The following is a 20,705-nucleotide window of genomic DNA, read 5'->3' as shown; positions in this document are numbered from 1 at the left end:
ATATATTTTTAATTAATTTATTTTAGACAGAGTATGTATGTGGCAGGTCGGGAGAGAGGAGGAAAAGGAAAGAGAATCTCAAGCAGATTCCCTGCTGAGCACGGAGCCTGTTGCAGGGCTCAATCTCACAACCCTGAGATCATGACCTGAGAAATCAAGAGTCAGATGCTTAACTGACAGACCCACCCAGGTACCCAATAGTCTTCGATTTTCCATGCTAATATGATATGTAACTAAGAGCCACAAAAATTTGGTGAATCCCACATTTAGAGGTCAAAGGTAAGTTTAGGGAACTTTTTTTTAGTAATTTCTTCTTAGTACATCTTGGGAACAATTTTTAAATTTAGTCTTCTTAAATTATAATTATTATCACACCTTTTCAGTTTCAAAAACTTGGACATTATCTAGAAAATAGGAATTATTTTCTCAAATTTCCTTAGCTTCAAGGAGAGATAATATGTAATGTGTCCAGGCACAAGGGCTGCAAACAAAGCAGGGTAAGGAGTGCCAAGTGGCATGGGTGCTATTTTAAACAATTCAAGTGGATTTTCTAATGTCCTATTTGAGCAGAGACCTCAAGGAAGTGAAATCCACGTGGGTATCTGAGATAAGAGCATTCCAAGCCCATGCAAAGTTCTGGGATGGACTAAATCAAAATGACTATAGCAGAGTAATAAAGTGGGGTAGTGGCATAAGGTAAAGGCCGAACCATATGCTACCTTCTGGGCCATAATGGAGACCTTAGGTTTTACTCTGAGCAGGATAGGAGGTATTGGAGAGATTTGAGGAGAAGAGTGACACGACTTGTGTTTGAATGGGATCACTCGGGACACCTGGGAGGCTCAGTGGTTGAGTGTCTGCCTTTGGCTCAGGACATGATCCCAGAGACCTGGGATCGAGTCCTGCATTGGGCTTCGTGAATGGAGCCTGCTTCTCCCTCTGCCATGTCTCTGCCTCTGTGTGTGTGTGTGTCTCTCATGAATAAATAAATAAATAAAATCTTTAAAAAAAATAAATCTTTGAATGGGATCACTCTGGCTGCTAAGATGAAAACAAACTAAAGGGTGTCGGTGGAAGGATAGAATGGGTAAGAGGATATTGTAGTCACTCAGGGAGATGACTAAAAAGGTAGCAGGAGAGTATGATGTTTTATAAGAGTTGAAAGAACCTAGTAACAGATTGAATGTGGGAAGTGACAAGTCAAGGATGAGTCCAGGGTTTGGGGCATGATCAACTGGAAGGGTGGAATCGCCTCAATTGGTGGAGAAGACTCAGCAGAGCAGGTTTTAAGGCAGAAAGTAGGAGGGAGAGAAACTCATGGGCTTGGTTTTTGACATGATTGGTATCTGAGATAGTAGCAGACTTTTTACAAATATCCTTTGAAAATACATTAAATAAAGTAATATGGGTAAAGAAAGTCATGTTTAAAGTATGGGATCCTGTACTTGACATAACCAAAGAATTACCTGGTATTTCTTCCCTTCATTCCTTTTCTAAAATACATCTTCCTTAGTCTCTGTAATAATCTTTGTTATTGAACTTTTTGTTAGAGGCTTTTTCAAAATCTTAGTAAGTTGTATGCCCTGGTTCCTTTCTGGTGACCCACTTGGTTTTGTTCTTGGAATTTCTCGGTTCCTAATGCATGAACTTTGTAAGAACTAAGATCAGAGACTTTGGATCAATGTAGTCAATGTAGTTGCTTTATCTATGAACTGGGACCACCCACAACCTGCCACTGCTGTAGGACTGCTCGAGCTATGGCATCCAACACCCAACATCCAACTCAACATCCAATTTGAATTTTGGATGTGTCCTTCCCACTGAATGGGCCAGAGTTGTAATGGCCTCATCTTTCTATTTCCTGAATCTAGTCTAATACCTGATACAAAGATTAGCAGTAAATGTTGAATAGGTGAATGTTTCTGAATAAATTTTAAGAAACTAAATACAGTCTTTTCTCTTTTGTCTCATTTGTGTAGCACCTGAAAGCCACAAAGTGCAAGATAAGAAAACTGCTGCCTCCAGCCGGCCCTCTGCTATTTCAGGACAAAATAGCAACTACTCAGGAAATAAACCAGGTATTATGCATTACATTTGCTGTAGAAAAAAAGGTTATCCCTAAAGCCTAGCACCAAAAGGATTTAGGAGAGCTTGGTTCCAGTCCTGTTACCGAAACACAAACACTCATACTGCCTTGTATGTGTTTAAGTCTGAGAATCTCTTAAAGCCTTGATTTTCTCTTTTTAAAATGGAGATCAAAATATAAAATAAAATAAAATAAAATAAAATAAAATGATAAAATAAATAAAATAAAATAAAATAAAATAAATAAAATAAAATAAAATACAGAGATTCAAATACATGCCCTGCTTACCTCTCAGAATCATTTTGACAATCAGTGAGATGATGCATGTGGGTGCATTGTTTACTGTTAAGCAATGTATAAGAGGTAATCATTTTCCTATTCTGTTTTGAAATGATGCATACGACACATTTTTTTGTATCTGTGTGCCCACCATTATTGCCTATCTTTTTTGTGACATTTTCCAAAGCCATTTAAGGAAATCTTCACATGTAGCAAAGCTGGTACAGAATTATGTTTTTGTTCTCTATTCCCTGCAATGATTGTACACCTACACAGTAATTTCATTTAATAGCCTGTGATTCATGGTCTGTTCCACTCAGTGATACAAAGAAGCAAACAGCCTGTAAACATAAACAGTTGAATAGACAATGCAGTAGCTTCTAGGTATCCAACAGCCCTTGTGCGGTCCGTGGGAGAGACCAATGTCCAGTATAATGGTAAGCAAACAAAGGAAGGCAACAGTAAATTGAACCCCTCCATGAGGACCTTGGAAGCCTACTTCATGCAGCATCCAAGACCGAAGTCACTCAGGAACAGTGAATCACTGAGAAGAAAGATGGAAATAATTCTTGCTAGCCTCAAAGAATACATTTCCTATTGTACCAAGTTTGGGGGTGGGGGGAGGCAGGGTTTCCATGTGGGAAAAGATCTTAACAGAGCAGATAAATCTGGCTTGTTGCTTAGAAGAAGGACAACTAACAAGCGTTATTGCAAGTACTGCATGAGCAGCCATTAATGAAAAATGATGTGTAGTTTCGGTGGAATTTTAATTAGCAGGCTAAGATTCCCCACTTTAGTTTGCCTTTTCATCCATTCATTTATCCACCTACCTCTCAGCTACCATCTACTACTACTTATTAAGTAATTGTCCTGTGCCTGGGATCATGAGAAGTACTGGATGAGCAAAGCAGAGCCCCTGTGCTCATAGGCCTTATTCTAGTGAACTTTAGTTCCTTATACCCAAGTGAGAATCCTTGTGGAGGTAGAAGTCCATTAGCATGAAAACCTCATTGGTTTTACCATGGGAATCCAACATAGCTAAATGGTGTGTGCTGTTTTTCCCTTGTTTTAACTATGTTCCCTGTGCTATACCTTTTATCCTTGTGACTTAGTCATTCCATAACTGGAAGTCTGTACCTTACATTCCCCATTTTACACATTTCCCCTACCCCTCTCCTCTCTGGCAACCATTCAGTTTGTGTTTTTTGAGCATCATATGTCTGCTTTCTTGTATATACAGATAAGTAGAGGTACTTAAGAAGGTCTCATTTTTACAACCACAATGTTGTTTTCCTCAGTATCTCCAAAGGATGGTAGAGATTTCATGTTGGAGGGTGAGGCTTGAGTAAAACCTTTTATTTTTATGGGTTCTAAGTCATGGGAATGTCTAGAGCAATATATTAATTTTCATTTTCTGGAACTTGGGTGAGAAAAAGTAAAGTATGTGCTAAATTTGGGGATATTTTGAGTATTGCCCTCACCTGATACAGGCATCCTGACCAAATGATTTCTTGGGGTCTCTTTTAACCCGGTACATTTTAGTCAAATGTATCTCCAACCTTTACCTTCTGATACTTAAAATTCATTGGAAGACTCTAGAACATTTCTTTGATGTTAATAACATTCAAGTTTTTAATATTTTATCTTTAAAAAATGTATGGAAAGCCCTTGTGGTTTATAAGTCTGGGTACATTTTGTTTCATGTTATGACATGACAAGTGAATGTGAATACTTGGACACAGACCAAAAGAAACCGTTTGTAAAGTTACAATCTGTCTATGTCTGCAGAGGAGGGGATGGCTCTTGAGGATTCCCTCGGTCACCTCCAAATGATTTGGAGTGTGACCTAGTTAGAAGAAAACACTTGCATTTTCTTCATGAAGTATATATATATATATATATATATATATATATATATATATATATATCCTTGAGAAAAGCAGAAACTCAAGTTCATTTAAAAAAAATCCCTCTTAATTCCTATCCCTTTATCACCCTCCACCACAAGTCTTTAAAAGAGCCATTAAAAACTTCATTAGTGTTTATAAATCATTTCCCTCACAGAGGAATGCAGGCTTTGGAGTCTTCCAGGCCTTCTCTGGCTGCTACATCACGCCATTATAATGACTCCCTGTGTCATCATGTGTAAAAGGTCATGAGGTTGAGCCAGGAGGTCTGGTTTTAAGAACTAGCTTTGACACTTCACTGTGCCACCTTCCTCAATCATGTACATTTCTTCATTTGGAAAATAGGCTTAAGAACTCGCCATTGAATGAAGAAATGCTTGGCTAGCTCATAGAGCTATTATGAGGAACCAAATGATAATGTATGTGAAAGGGCTTTGTAAAATGCAAAGCCCTAATGAAGTTATTTACTGTATAAATGGTAGTTATTCAGATGGAAGTCAAAGCCTAGTGAACTCTTGGGAAAGCCTTGTCAAGTCAGTTGATGTCTTTGAGAGAGTTGAATCACTGAGTTCCAGGTTCATGCATGTTATTGAAGACAGAACATCAGGAGCACCCCCTGTCACTCTTCAAAGTGCCCCAGTTTGGGTGACCATCCCCCCTACCTTCAGTTATCCCAACAGGTGGTTGAGTGCAGAGTATAGCTGCAGGTGGACTCAGATCAACATTCCTTTGCTCTGGAAACTGTTCCTTCTGACAATGTTAGATCTACCAGGAAATGATGTGAAATGTTCACGATGTTAATTTACCTTCTATACCTTGATTTTGTTCCAGGGAAAAGTGATGTGAGGATGGAGATGACAGGGAGACAAAGAATTCAGAAAATTCACTATTTTAGTAAATAGTGAATTGAACTATTCAATTCCATTTTTTTCCTTTTTGGAAAGCTAGCTTTAAATATGATTTTTAAATTACTTTTTGCTTATTAAAACTGTGACTGCCAGCATTTATATTTTTTTAAGTCTGTTATCAAATACAAGATTGCTATTCTTTTGCCCCATTGGTGCATGTTAGTGGAAGTTTAAAGGCTCTGAAAGTTAGTGAAGGTTGTTTGCTCATTCGTTCAACAGATACTCTTTTGAACTTACTGAATATTTACTGAATGTTCTCCTCCTGCCAGATATGGCCCTGACCACTGGAAATAAGCAGGGAACAAAACCAACAAGGCTTTGTTTCTCCCCACCCCCATTCACACCATTTTAATCTGCCACAAATATTATTGACATTCTAGCACCAAAGTGACTCTCTCTCAATGTAATCAGAAGGATGGAAACAAAATTTGAATGCCTTGGGGCGCCGGGGTGGCTCAGTCAGTTGAGTGTCTGACTCTTGGTTTCAGCTCAGGTCATGATCTCAGGATCCTGAGATGGAGCCGCATGTTAGGCTCAATGTGCTTGGCATAGAGTCTGCTTGAGATTCTCTTTCCCTCTATTCCCTACACTCCCTAAAACAAACAATCAATTGACCTTTAAAAAAAAAAAACAACTGAATGCCTTTTTCCCTTTACAATTTAACATTTTCTAGTGCCAGATTCCCAAAAGAATCAAAATCATCTAGCATATCACAATCACCATGTCCTAATTCTTTACTTTCTTAAAATCTGATTCCAAATGAGTAGTGATTATCATTTCAGAACTGACCTCAAAAGAAAGTCAGTGGGAAATTATTGCACTTGTAAGCATGGGCCTTATTTATAGTGATTAATTAATATATTTGTGCAGCACTATATACAGCCTTCTTTCTTATATATTATATGATCAGGCAAGATGCAGTTTGCTATACATAATGAGCATAATCTTTATATGAAACAATATTACAGAAATCATCTCTTGCACTGCTATTTTCCAACCATGTGTCTAAAAGGCAACTACTGCAGTGCATAATTGGATTATTGATACCAGTTACTCATTTGAGGCTCTCAGGATTGGTTTGGGTAGAAGAAGGTAGGTGAGTGTGTGTGTGTCCCATACATGGTTATTAAAATGTTCCTTTCAAAATTATTTCCAAAATTTAACATGAAATTTGGCATGTACTTGAAAGTAAGCTAGAAATGTCACATCCTTCATATTGATAGTCTGTGACAGAATTTATAAATGTAATTCAAAGTAGTTAAACTATTTTTTTTAAGATTTTATTTATTGAGGGCAGCCCAGGTGGCTCAGCGGTTTGGCTCCGCCTTCAGCCCAGGGTGTGATCCTAGAGACCCGTATCGAGTCCCATATCAGGCTCCCTGCATGGAGCCTGCTTCTCCTTCTGCCTGTGTCTCTGCCTCTGTCTCTCTCTGTGTCTCTCATGAATAAATAAATAAAATCTTTTTAAAAAAGAAAGATTTTATTTTTTGAGAGAGAAAGAAAGCACGTGAGTGGGGAGAGGTGCAGAGAGAGAGGGAGAGAGAGAGAGAGAATCTCAAGCATGCTCCATGCTGAGTACAGAGCACTTGGGGTTTGATCTTGCCACCTGGAGAGACCTGGCTCATGACCTGAGCCAAAATCAAGAGTTGGACACTTAACTGACTGAGCCACCCAGGTGTCCCTAAACTATTTTATAGGCTTTCTGTAACGTGCTTATGCATCTTTTTAAATAAAGTTGATTTTGAGTTTTATAGTTAAATAAGTATTTGTGAACAGGTAAACCTCATTGTTTAAGGAATATTACTTAAGTGGTAATCACTGAAGGTCTCTTCTGACTTCATTTTGACTTGTTCTCAGTTCTTTCTTGAAAATGCCATTTGCCATGCTATCATTTCTTTTCATCATTTCTTTTACAAGTGAAGTAAAACACCCCTGTGTATAATCCTTAACCAAGTGCCTGAGCAGGAGTCCACATGCACATTTTCAGATTTCAGAAGTAAACCTTTTGGGGCCAGGAGCAATGTTTTCTTATACAAAAAATATTTGAAATCTCCTAATCAGTAAATCTGAAAAGTAATCATCATAGTAATTACTGAGGTGTTTTTGGGTTTTGTTTTTCTACCAGTTTTTAAAAATTATATCTTGGGGATCCCTGGGTGGCGCAGCGGTTTGGCGCCTGCCTTTGGCCCAGGGCGCGATCCTGGAGACCCGGGATCGAATCCCACGTCGGGCTCCCGGTGCAGGGAGCCTGCTTCTGCCTCTGCCTATGTCTCTGCCTCTCTCTCTCTGTGTGACTATCATAAATAAGTAAAACTTAGAAAAAAATAAATAAAAAAATAAAAAATGAAAATAAAAATCATATCTTGGGGGCCCTTGGGTGGCTCTGTTAGTTAAGCGTCTGCTTTCAGCTCAGGTCATGATCCTGGGGTCCTGAGATCAAATGTCACCCCACCCCCAGTCTGGCTCCCTGCTCAGCAGGGAGTTTGCTTCTATCTCTCCCTCTGCCCCTCCCTGCCTTGTGCTGTCACATGTTCCTTCTCTCTCTTCTCTCTCAAATACATGAATAAAATCTTTAAAAAAAAATCATATCTTAAGTGAAAAGTATAATAGCCCTCATTCTTGCTCATGATCTCACTGCCAGGTTTCTGCTTGCTTTTGATAGGCCTTTATACAGTTTCTGTTGCCCCTCAAGGTACAAATTCTGTAACATTTAAGAGGCACTTTAGGATGTAGGGCCTTTGAATTTGTTGATAAAGCACTACAGTGCTGTCTAAAATATTGTTCCACTAGGTTTCTATTTTTAACGTGAGATCTTAAAAATATGTTCATTTAAGAGAGAAGAAAATAAACCTGATTTTAAGGTAATTATTATCATCATCATTATCATTATTATTTTCTTATTTATATAGTAGCAGAGTGTAGCTCTCTGTTGGGAACCCCCAGCAATGTCTCCCTTGAGTGCAATCCAGAGTCCTCACTGTGACCAGCAAGCCCTGTGCCCTGGCCCTTGCCTGTCTGGCCCCATTGCTTACCATCTCACTCCATTCCAGGCTCTTAATTTTTTTTTTAATTTTTTTGTTTATTTATGATAGTCACAGAGAGAGAGAGAGGGGCAGAGACACAGGCAGAGGGAGAAGCAGGCTCCATGCACCGGGAGCCCAACGTGGGATTCGATCCCGGGTCTCCAGGATTGCGCCCTGGGCCAAAGGCAGGCACCAAACCGCTGTGCCACCCAGGGATCCCCCATTCCAGGCTCTTAAATCTACCCACTTCTTGAGCACATTAGGTGCTCTTACTATCAGGGCTTTTGTGCTCGCTTTCCATCTCCTGGAATATCTGCACATCTAGCTGTATTGTTTCCATCAGGGTTTTGCACTTGAAAGTTACCATCAATTAGGCCTCCCTTGGCCCCTGTCTAAAATGTTAAACAATCCCTTCGTACCATGTCACAATCCCCTTTATTGCTTTGTTGTCTCTTAGTAATTGTCTCAATCTAACATTTACTACATTTCCCCCCTTTTTTTTCATTTTTATGTTTTTAAAGATTTTATTTATTTGAGAGAGCATGCTTGAAGAGGGGGAGGGGAGAAAGAGGGGAAAGCAGAAGAAGCCTATGCCCTGAATGCAGATCGTGGGATCATGACCTGAGCCAAAGTCAGATGCTTAACGAACTGAGCCACTCAGACACACCAACCCCCCCCCCCCGCTTTTTTTTCATTCTATATCTCTTTATTTATCCTCTTTGTAAAATTCTCCCTGAGTAGAATGCAGTCCCCATGAGGACAAAGAGTTTTTATTTTTTTCTTGAGTGCTTTATTTTCAGCACATAGAATGATGCCTGGTGCGTCAACAAGTGTTCAATGAATGAGTTTACTGAGGCTTATGTGCGAGGCACCATAACTAAATACCATTTCGCTATTTCATTTAGTTCTTACAGTGATGTGAGATTGGTTCCACTTCAGTTCTGTTTCTATTCTCATTTTGTAGGTAATAAATAAAAATCTGTGAAACCCATGCCCTAATTAACTTCAGATTTAGAGAGTTGGTGAGTAACTCAGCCAAATCTACGCAGCAAGTGAGAGACAGAACAGGAAGTGAACTCTTGCCTGGGTGACTCCAAAGCTGGGCTTTTTACATCCAACTGATGAACATCTATTCAGTAGGAATTCACTTAGGATTCTATTTGCTGTTGAGGAACAGACTTTTTAAAGCATAAAAGTTCACTAGCTTAGAAACACAAAGCATTGTATATATTGTTGGATAGACAGTCAAAGGCTACAGTTATATTTTTACATCATAAGTTTTGGGGGAGAGCTGTGTGTCTTTTTATTTAATTTTTAGAAAATTTTTCCCATTTTTATTGAACTCAAACACCTATATTGTGAAATGATCACCACAGGTTAGTTATCATCCATCATCTCCTGTAGATATAGGAAAGAAAAAAAAAGGTTTTTTTCTTCTTGTGGATCCACTTAGGATCCACTCTTTCATATAATGTTTTTGAACAGGAGAAAAATGCTTGGGAATTCTCAGGAAAATTGTAGTAATAATAAAGTGTATCACTGAAACTATAGTCCTATAGAGCAATTTTTATAAGACACAGTAATATTTTATTCATCAAATTTACTAGACAAGAATCATTATTAGAAAACCTGCTCTTCTGCTCATGTGTTTTATCTCCTTTTCAGACCCTCCTCTCGTGCTACGGGTTGACGACCGGCAGCGGCTGGCCCGGGAGCGACGTGAGGAGCGTGAGAAGCAGCTAGGTATCCATCCCCAGTCCTCATCCAATCCTTCAGGGGCGCTGTTGTTGAGATTTTACTTTTCATCTCAAGGCTAATGGACACTTACCATTGAGCACATGGACATCACTATAATAACCATGCTGTCTAGCATGCCTTTATGAGTTGTACAGATGGATATGAAACAGAGTTTAGAAAGTGATCGAAACATAGGAACTCAATTTTAAGGAACAGGAAGGCCCAGCCCAGGATTAGGGTCATTTTGCTTCTTATATTGTAATCACAGTTTAATGTGGCATTGGAGAGAATGTGTATATGAGAGGCACACACACATACACAAGGACAGTAACCTTATGGTTCTTTTTTTATGTGAACAGTCATGAGACTGTGTACACTGCTGGGGTACTTCCTGCTTTCTATGTTAAAATAAGGCTGCTGTTGAATTAAGAGACAGATGCAACCAACATGCTGCCAGGAAGAGTCCAAGACCTAGTGCTGAGCTGTCTGATTTTTCTTTTGCTGCCTAAGGTCTTTGTGAAAAGTTAACAACTGTGGTACTGCCATATAATCACCTGGAGAGCTGTGTCCCCAGGACGACCTTACCAGGAAGCCAAGATCAAAGCACCATTGTCTTCTAGAATATTGAGCAAGGATGCTAGTGCTAACTCCTCCTTTACTTTGATGTCCATTTATGCAAATTGCTAAAGCAGGATACTCTCCTTACGTACCTTGGAAAGATGAAATGTCTGGTCAATGTGTCTCGGTGTTTCAAGAATGTCTCTTTTATTTGAAATTAGGACTGATTTAAGTTGCCCGCATGTTCCAAGTGGATGACACATAATGTTTCTAGAGTTCCACTGTGTTTTATAAGAGTTTATGTTTCAGTTGGAGAACCCAGCACCTGTACTGCATCTTTTCTATTGTTCTTATCCACACATTTGTGAAATTCATTGGAAGCTGGTTTTCAGAAGTCTTTTGATGTTATTTACTTCTTCCAACACAGGCCTTATTCTCTCCTTTGCCATAATTGTCATGTGAGCTCAGTTATTTTGCTGCCAAGGTCTTTTCGAGCTCTGCTGCTTTTATGCCCAGACTTTTGCCCAGGCTTGAAGTTTCCTGTTGCTGACAAGCTTCCCACAGGCTGGTAGGTTCCTGGAGGCAGGGCTGTCTGTGGCCATCAGGCTTCTGCTTTCCCAGAAGTGCTCTGCAGCCTGGATATCTTCCTCCTGGCAGCTATGCCCACTGCTCTCTGATTCAGGCTGGTTTGACAAGTGGATGAGAAACGGAGGAAAGGCAGAGCTACCCAAGCAGAATGAGACTCCAGATGAGCAAAAAGAAGGAACTGCCCACTGTTTTGAGATGGCTGGTATTTGCATTCTGTCTTTGGATCCATCCAGGATTAGTCCTTGAGTCCTCTCCCCTCTCTGCCTCATCCAGCTGGGTCAGGTCTTACACTATCAAATCTCTCCTTCAAGTTGCAACGTGGATTCCTATCTGTTTGAGCAGAAATAGTTCCAGAGCTCAGGACTCTACTCTTTTATGAATGAAATCCCATTGTGAATTAGCTTTTACAGATTAACTCATACCTTCCTGTTTGGGTTTGTTTTTCAAAGCCAAGCACTATTAGTGTTCTTGCAGAATGCATGAACATGAAAGTCAAAAATTATTTTCACTTCTTATGCTATAAAGTTATAAGACCTTTAGCTTTGGGCCTGTGCACGCCTACAAGTTGCCTAACTTTGTATGTTGAGCAGCTCGATTTTTGTCTTAAGATGAAGCCCCTTATTTTAATTCATATCCACAGGGCAGAACATTACTTACTAATTTATAAATTCAAAAACCTAATTAGCCAAGTATTGTGTTCAAAAGATAGAGATTGAGACCCAACCTTCAAGGACTACCAGTCGTGTAGTGGGGCAGGAGATAAACCCACAGCGATTGTAATAGGAGGTGGTGTTGAAAAGGTGTGCACATGGGTTGGTGAGAACCCACAGAAGCACCTAACCAGTCTACAAGTGTCATGTGCTATGAGAGTTTCCCACTAGAGGTTGTAGAAGTGCTATCCAGGAGGATGGAAGAGACTGTAAAACAGTGATGCAGGGATAGGTGGGAAAAGGCATTTGCTAAAGAGACCCATCATGCTCCTTGGATTATATCATATGGGTCAAAGTAATTTTCAGATGATTATATTATCATGTTATTGCAACTTGACTATTTTGGTGAGCCAGCATATAATATACATAGTTTATTTTTTCTTTCTTATCCCTGCCATGTTAAATATCATAGTTTCCTTAATTCTGATCTTTTATTGTTGTTGAAAATCATAATTTTAATGAAATACATTAGTCCTAATTTTTATTTTTTATTTGCATTAATTGTATTTTCTTTTTAAAATTTAAAGCAGTGTCTTTTTGCCTAGTTTTTTCTATTTAAGCCATCATAGCAGCAACTAAATCTTGAGAGGCTCTCTTCAATCTTCATAAAAACATGAGTAAACATACATGTAAGCACACATACATAGATTTGTAAAAGTGTCATCTAAAATCTATCATCTAACTTAAATCGTGCCTTACAGTATATGAAGGTGATTTCCAAAAAAATCTTTAGTACTAAAAATCAGAGGGCACACCTGAGCAACTACCCTTAAACTGTGCTTTGCAAAAACTAGAATGACAGTGGAATATTTAAAAAGAAGGGGTGAGGGCAGCCCTGGTGGCTCAGCAGCTTAGCACCGCCTTCAGCCCAGGGCGTGACCCTGGAGACCCGGGAGCAAGTCCCCCATCCGGCTCCTTGTGAGGAGTCTGCTTCTCCTCTGCCTGTGTCTCTGCCTCTCTTTCTCTCTGTGTCTCTCATGAATAAATAAAAAATAAATTAAATAAATTTAAAAAAAGAAGGGCTGAGGGGCTGTCACTCAATAACAGAGCTTGGACTGTGCTTTTCAAAAGCAAAAACAGTTGGGAATACCAACTGTTACCAAGCTTTCGAACTTTAAAGCTTTTCAAGTTAAAAAAAAAAAAAAAGATTGGAATACATTCCATAAATTCCAATAAAGCAGTTTTTTTAATGATTGGCCATGGTGATTGATTATTCACTGTTGGATGTAGATTGAAATTGACATTGAAATCATTAAACATTTTTGTTTTAATCCACATTTTTGAAAAGGCAAGGTAGGAAGAATAAAGGTCTTTTTGTTTTGGATGGCGTGTCATGTTTGTACTATTTTGCAAACAGGGAGGACCTATTAATAACTTTCTGTGGGTTAAATCTCTGAGTCATGCTTTAATGCTTTTATGGTAGGATTATATCATGTGGCTTGTTCTTTCTACGTTATCCTTCAATTTATCACATAAAACCAGGCTTAATTCTTCACTTTTGGGACTGTTCCGTCCATTCAGGTGAGCACACATACTCTGAAGCTTTATTTTTCTGTCTTAAAGCTTTAGTGATAATGAAGGAATCTCCCTAACTACTATTCCATCTGATTCTGTTCAGGCCATTCCTTCAAACTCCCTTCTCTTGACTTCTGTATCTTTTTCACCATCGCTCTTCCAAGCTTTGATTTTTTTTTTTTTTTTTTACCTAAGGGGGAAAAATTCATTTGTCCTCATTAGTTTCAACTCTCCTTTTTTGACGACATGGGTCCTCTACATTATTTTTGCTCATAAGATAGTAGATGCTTCCCCATTATCTAAAACTCAGCTTCTGTACAACTAACTTCCTTATTGACTTTCGTTCCAAAACTGACTCCTGTGGGTCATTTTATGACTCCTATAAGCCCATTGCACCAATATTTTTCTGGCTCCAAGAAATTCTTTCAGCTGTTTTTGGTATTTGCACTGTTGCTGGAGGCACTGGTATCTTTCTGACTACCAGTCTTAGCTGTTGGACCTTTTGCCTTATAAAACATTTTTTCTCTTTGTTGTCCCAATACTAGGCACTGACTAGACTCCACCCTGACCTGTTGGGCCATTTGAAGTTACCAGAGATTGGTTGGACTTAGCCTTGTCCTAAAGCTGGAGCTTCAGCCGTCTCTAGCCTAGTGGGCAGGTGGGAGTTGCTACCTTCTCTCTGTCCCTCAATCCAGTTAGTCATGAGAATAATTGACGCTATCTTCAAACTAAATCTCAGGTCCATGCCTTTGAATTTGCTGCCGGTGCTGTCATCCCCATCTAGGCCTTCATAAACTCATGTCTTAATCACCAGAACTAGCTCATAGAAGGCCTTCATTTCTCCGGCTGTGTTACAGTTAGCACCCCTTCCCTCTTTTTGAAGCCCTTCCTAGTTTTCGTGGCCTTTCATGTTCTGGAGATTTGATCATTTTTTCACTCTACAGTCTATTTTGCATAACATATTTTAGCTCAAATTCTGATGCTGTTTTATGCCCTACTGAACTTTTTCCTGGTTGGATTTTATTTAACTTCCTGGTTGCATCTATTTTAAACTTTTAAAGGGTGTGACTGACTATAATTTTCTAATTCTTTGTATCCCAATACATGACATGGTACTAATTATTAAGCAGGTAGTGAATATTTGCTGTTTCTTTACACTTTCATGAAGTCTTTCATGAAATAATAATAAGCAGAAAAACATTTTTTTTAAGATTTTTATTTATTTGGGAGCATGAGAGAGAGAGCACAAGCAGAGAGAAGCAAATTCTCCACTGAGTGGGGAGCCCAACTTGGGGCCCGATCCTAGAACCCCCAAGATTGTGACCTGAGCTGAAGGTAGACACTTAACCAACTGAGCCACCAAGGCACCCCCAAAAAACATTCAACATTCCATTATCACATTTAATAGCAAAATAACACCATGGTTACACTTTTAATTGTGCGGGCCTGCCATAATTGTTAATGTAATTTATTTATTTTTTTAATTTATTTATTCAGAGAGAGAGAGAGAGGCAGAGACACAGGCAGAGAGAGAAGCAGGCTCCATGCAGGAAGCCTGATGTGGGACTCGATCCCGGGTCTCCAGGATCACACCCCGGGCTGCAGGTGGTGCTAAACTACTGCGCCACCGGGGCTGCCCATAAAATGGCATTTATTTTATTTTTATATCATGATAAGTTAACTTAAGGAAGGAACTAAGAAACTCTAGAAAGATAGAATAGAGGATTTTCTTTCAGCCAGAGCACATTTAAGCATGTCCTTAATATTACTCTCAACATCTGAGCATGTGTATTTTACTTACTTGTTTATTGTCTGTCCACCCCGCAGTGGGACATAAGCTCCACAAGAGAAAATATTTGTGTCATTTTGTCATTTCTGCAGCCCAGTACCTATTAATAATGGTGCCTGGCACATAGTTGATGTCTGACCATTGCTGTTGAATATTAAATGAATAGTAAGTCTATGCGTGTTTATGTAAGTAGAGATGAATACAACAGGTGTACTGCAAATTAGTTAAGACATTACCAAATTATGAGATAATACCTACCTAATAATAATGGTTCAATCAAACAAGTCTTAGATTCTTATTAACTGTTTTCTCACAGGAACAAGGACACAAAGGTCATCTATCCCATGGTTATGCCTTAAAACTGTCTGATTTTTATGTATGTTATAAAACTAATAGTCCTACAATGTGTTGACAAATTCAAGAGAATATATAGGGAATGTTTAGCAAGTGAATAGTCTTCTGCAAGCGGGGAGATACAGAGTTCCCCCTTTTTAAAATGGTACAAATTAAGTTTGAAGTACTAGCATGAATAGAGTCACATTCCCAACGGGGACTTCAATGACATCATGAAAGATTATCAGAGAATTATATGATTGATTCATATAGCTCATGAAGAAAAATTTGAGTTTAAAAAATCTTTTCTTCAATTTATTCATAGGGGTTTTGTAGGTAAGTTCAAACTTGTACAAGAGATCTGTCACAGAGTGTTAGAAATCACTTAGATAATATAGAAAAGATTTTGACCTGTAAGCTAACGTCAGTTAGCTTATATTTGAGTTTCTTTCTGTAGATAATTTTACTAGACTTATTTGCCCATCCAGTCATAGCTCATTTACTTTGCTTTTTTTTTTTTCCTTCTTTAAATCTTCTTAATCTCAGTGCATTGTCAACACAGGGACAGCATTGTTAATAAGAGCATGGTCAAGAGATAAATGATCATTTGAGCCTGGCTTGAATGTTCATCTCAAAAATGCTGGGGGATTAGGACTAATTAGTAAACAACCAGTAATGCTGTAGTGATTAGAGTCACAAGTGAAGCTGTCCCTGATTTCACATCTCACATTATTCGATTAGCACAGTCGTTGGTTTTGACAAGACTATCCACAAAAAAATACAAGCTTTGGGAAGGCATTCTTTCCAAACCAAATTGCTACTGGGTAAAACTTTGACAGACCTGTGGTTAATCTTGGCATCTGGTCTCCTGAAGTTGTCCCCTAATGAACACAGTGTACAAAAGCCCTTAAGACTGTCAGGCAGGCTATGAACAGCTTAAGGATCTGAATACATGGTAGTGGGAGGGATGTGGACATGAGCACATAACCACAGTATCGTGATTCAAGCTCAGGACTGGCCAGAATAAATGCTTGTTGCAGGGTGGATTTGGTAACTCAGAGGCTGAAGCTTTACCATAAAATGAATGAATCATTGTGACTAAGCAGCCATTATTTCTTTCTCTCAAATTGTCTTTGCCTTTGAGGCTGAAGATGAAAAGATCTCAAAATCTGAAAAGTAGGGATCTTGTAAACAGATGATGATAAAGACTGAGTAACATTAGAAGATCAGAGTCTTCACATCGGGTAACCAATTTACTCCAATCTCAAGAAGGAGTTTAGTCCCTGGAAGGTGTTACAAATCATGTCCTTCAACATAATGGCTCATTGTTTGCTTCTAGAGGCAGACAGTCCAGAGTTTGAGTTCCATCTTCACCGCCGACTTATTGTGAGACATCAGGCAGGTTACATCACTTCTCTGTGTCTCAGACTTCTCATAATAAAGTGAGTTTAATAGCAGTGTCTACCTCACTGAGTGGCTGTGAAGATAATGCCTGAAGATCACTTGGTGTCAGCACAAAGTAAGAGCTGAAGACATCTCACCACGGTGATGATGGTGAAAAGATGAGGATGGCAGGCCACGTGATGCCAGATACTGACTTAGATGCCTAGGATTGAAGAAGCCTAATGTTTCTGAGCTAGGGGAGGCAAAAAGGAGGGGGGTGGTTATATTTCCTGGTCCAGGAGGCTCAGTAAAGCAGCCAGGTAAGGAAGATGGCAACATTTTTTAAGAAGTGAAAGTGGGTAAGGGTTGAAATAACTAAAAGATTCCAAGGACGACCATTGATTTGTATGCTTTGGCAAAACTCCATCTACTTTAGCAAAGAATGAATGCTTCTTTAAGCCTGGCCCTGTAGGCAGGAGTCCTGGATTGTATTGTTGTCTTATATCAGAAGTCCTCAGCCCGTGTATAAAGGAAGGCTCTTGGTAGTCCGCAGGCATAACCTGCTATCCCGACCACTCAAGGACATGTGTGGTGGTCATCCTGCAAGGTTCCACTTGTTACCAGGCAGTTCTCCAGTATACTAGTCCAATGAGAGGTGAATGGAAGAGTTTAAGTGACTAATTGAGAAAGCTTGGAATTAACACTAAGGCCTACTGGAAGTCACAGTCCTTTAAGTCTTCAGCTTGTTCCTCAGATTTACTTTGAAATTGGAAATGCAGGTAATCTCAGTAATTGTTGAGATAAAGCATAAAGATGAATATACTAACACTCAAAATCAAAACAAAAAGAAACCTAATTGTAATCCCACACACCTCAAAGGTAAAAACAAAAAAAATCAAGTCCCAGGAGTTAACTGGAAAAGATCTTGGAGATCATTTTGTATATACTCTCTAATTAGAGGTCAGATAGGATAGGTTGGCTCATTTTCCCAAGGTCACACAAAACTAGTACCAGAACCAAATCCTGAACTCAGATATTTGGCACTTGTCACTTTTTGATTCTTCATTATATTATTGGCTATAGCTGGTACCCAGTAATACCAGTAACCAATTTGTATCCTTCCAATATCTTAATATGAAAGTGAGACAACAGCCCTGAATGTTTCAGAGATGAAGTGATAATATTCCCTCATGTAGTAAGGGCACATGAATGTAGTAGTGACATGTACTCCCACAGATGTAAGCCTGCTCAGAAGCACCAAGCTGGGCACTAGACTGTTGATTGTGGCCGGGACGGGAAGTCACTCAGCCCACGAGTGCACTGTCCTACCTTTGTTCTTCCCATTAGCTACATCTCCTCTATGGCAGTACAGCAGGAATTAGGCTGATTGCCATAAAGATTCACTCATGATAATGATCTATATTTTCCGAGTCCCTAACTGTGCATGTGGCACTATGCTAAGCACTCCATTTTTCCTGTGAGACCACCTAGACCCTGTAAGGAAGATGGTGCCCTTGCAGTTTGAGAATACAAGACCACACAGGTATGGGTGAATGAATCCAGAAGTAATGATTAAGACCCTTGGATATGTTCTAGTTATGAAAAGCACTATAGTAAGTGGAGGGAAAAAGGGAAAACAGTGAAAAAAAAAAAAAAAAAACCTTTGCTACCTGGAAATCAGAATAGAAGAAATACTGAAGTTTATGGTAGATGTCATAAAAGCAGCACTGACACACACACACACACACACACACACACACACACACACACACACCGCCGAAGAGTCAAAGCTCCTGAGGATCTTGAGGGCAGTGTTCCTCCAAATGCCATCAGTACAGCACTTGGGATCACCCAGGCTCACCTGGGAGGTTTGTTCAAAATTCAGATTCTTAGGCCCCATCCTAGAATTGGTAAATCTGAATATGAGGGTGAGAGCCCAGGAATTTACATTTTAGCCAGTACTCCTCCCCCACAGATACACACACATACCCCCCCCTCCACATGTGATTCTGAAATATATTACTTGTAAGACCACTGCTTTAACGGATGGATCAGTTTGAATAAACAATGATGTCAACTTTCTTAGCAGAGCAACAATGGGAGCAAAGAGATGGAAGAAGCATGGGTTGTTTGGAAGGGGCAGTAAGGGGAAATAAGCATATTTAGAATTAAGAGGCTATTTTGGAGAGCAATGCAGAATAGGGCCACAGAAGGGTATTAAGACCAAGTTTAGAGAGGACTTTAGAAATCAGTGGAGTTTCAGTTTAATGTGAAAATAATGGCAAATATTCATGAGCAAGAAAGTAGCCTAATGAAAAACATGATTTAAGGAAAATTAACCTGTGACCTGATAAACTCTAATTTTATAAATTTACTTTAGCAGTTTTAAAAAATATTTTCTTAACATTCCATAAACTTGTTTTTCTTATTTTGTCTTTTGGCTTCTGGAATATCTTAAAGGAAAAGAAAATACTACATTCTTAAATATCCTTAAAGAATCTGAAGTTTTCCTCAACATGAGGTATAAAAGTCAAAGACTATGTAGTTTGAAAGCAAAGAGTTAAGAATAGATATATCCTACTGCCTGTCTTAAGGGTTCAGGGTACGAATCCATTTCTTTTTCTGCCTGTGATTCTCATCCATTGTCAGTGGAAGTATAAATTGGTGTGACCTCCACAGAGGATTATATGACAGTAGCTATCAAAATTTTAAATGTATATTCCCTCTGATTAAGCAATTCTACTTCTACAAAGATGTGTTCACATATCTACAAAGGTCATAAGAGTACAATGTCACCCAAGGTCTGAATTGATAAAATACTAGAAACTTAGATAATTTATCAGTATCTGATTATATTAAAATAAAGTATGTGGGCAATGGAATATTACATAGCCATTAAAAAGGCTATTGGATTTATGTTTTATGTGTTGATGTGCAAATATCTCTAAGATATTTTTTCAGTGAAAAAAAGCAAGACTCGGAGCAGAGGTGTACTATATATACTACAGTATGCATGAATTTTTATCTTTTTTTTTCTTTTATATTTATACAAAAGGTAGAAGTGGAATATAAAAAGGTCTAAGGTTAGAGGAAAACCTTCATTTTGCCTTTTAATATTTTGTACTATTTAAGCTTCGACAAAAGTCTATCACTGTATATCTACCTTTTTAAATGAACTAAAATGTGTGGTACCATTGAAAGCCTGCCTGTAAGGTATTCCCATATAAGAAATCCAAAAGATATTATGTGCACAAGTGTGTGATCACAGTAAATTCACCTTTAAAACATGTTAGAATGGGGCACCTGGGCAGCTCAGCGGTTTAGCATCTGCCTTTGGCTCAGGTCAGGATCCCAGGGTCCTGGGATCGAGTCCCACATCAGGCTCCCCGGAGGGAGCCTGCTTCTCCCTCTGCCTTTGTCTCTGCCTCTTTCTCTCTGTCTCTCATGAATAAATAAATAAAATCATTTAAAAAATAAAATAAAGCATGTTAAATTATGTTCCCCATCTGTTACTTTCAATGTGCATTCTCAGTGTTTTTTTTTTTTTAAGATTTTATTTATTTATTCATGAGAGACAGAGAGAGAGAGAGAGAGAGAGAGAGCAGAGACACAGGCAGAGGGAGAAGCAGGCTCCATGAAGGGAACCCAAAGTGTGACTTGATCCCGGGTCTCCAGGATCACGCCCTGGGCTGAAGGCGGTGCTAAACCACTGAGCCACCCGGGTGGCTCTCAGAGTGTTTTTATTTATTCACTCATTCAGCAAATATTTATTGGACACACACTATGTGCTTTTACTAAAGTAAATTTTCAACTTGGACCTGAGAATTTCTTTAGAGCCCTGGGCATTTAAACTTGGAAGAAATCTTGAAAATCAATTTCCACATCTTTT

The 20,705-nt window shown here is 39.0% G+C and overlaps 1 protein-coding gene across 8 annotated transcripts in view; it reads left to right on the top strand.

The window, feature by feature from the left end:
- Positions 1–20,705, top strand: part of MAP7 (microtubule associated protein 7) — a 172,993-nt gene that overhangs the window by 112,104 nt on the left and 40,184 nt on the right. For all 8 annotated transcript variants that reach the window (XM_038526120.1, XM_038526123.1, XM_038526118.1 and 5 more), the window contains exons 2-3: positions 1,980–2,078; positions 9,869–9,946. In XM_038526120.1, the coding sequence (XP_038382048.1) occupies positions 1,980–2,078; positions 9,869–9,946 (177 nt within the window). The remainder of the gene's footprint in view (positions 1–1,979; positions 2,079–9,868; positions 9,947–20,705) is intronic.

This window comes from Canis lupus, chromosome 1, assembly GCF_011100685.1.
Source record: "Canis lupus familiaris isolate Mischka breed German Shepherd chromosome 1, alternate assembly UU_Cfam_GSD_1.0, whole genome shotgun sequence".
Taxonomy (NCBI): domain Eukaryota; kingdom Metazoa; phylum Chordata; class Mammalia; order Carnivora; family Canidae; genus Canis; species Canis lupus.
Note: the sequence above shows the minus strand (reverse complement) of the source record. Positions and strands in the feature narration are given on the sequence as shown.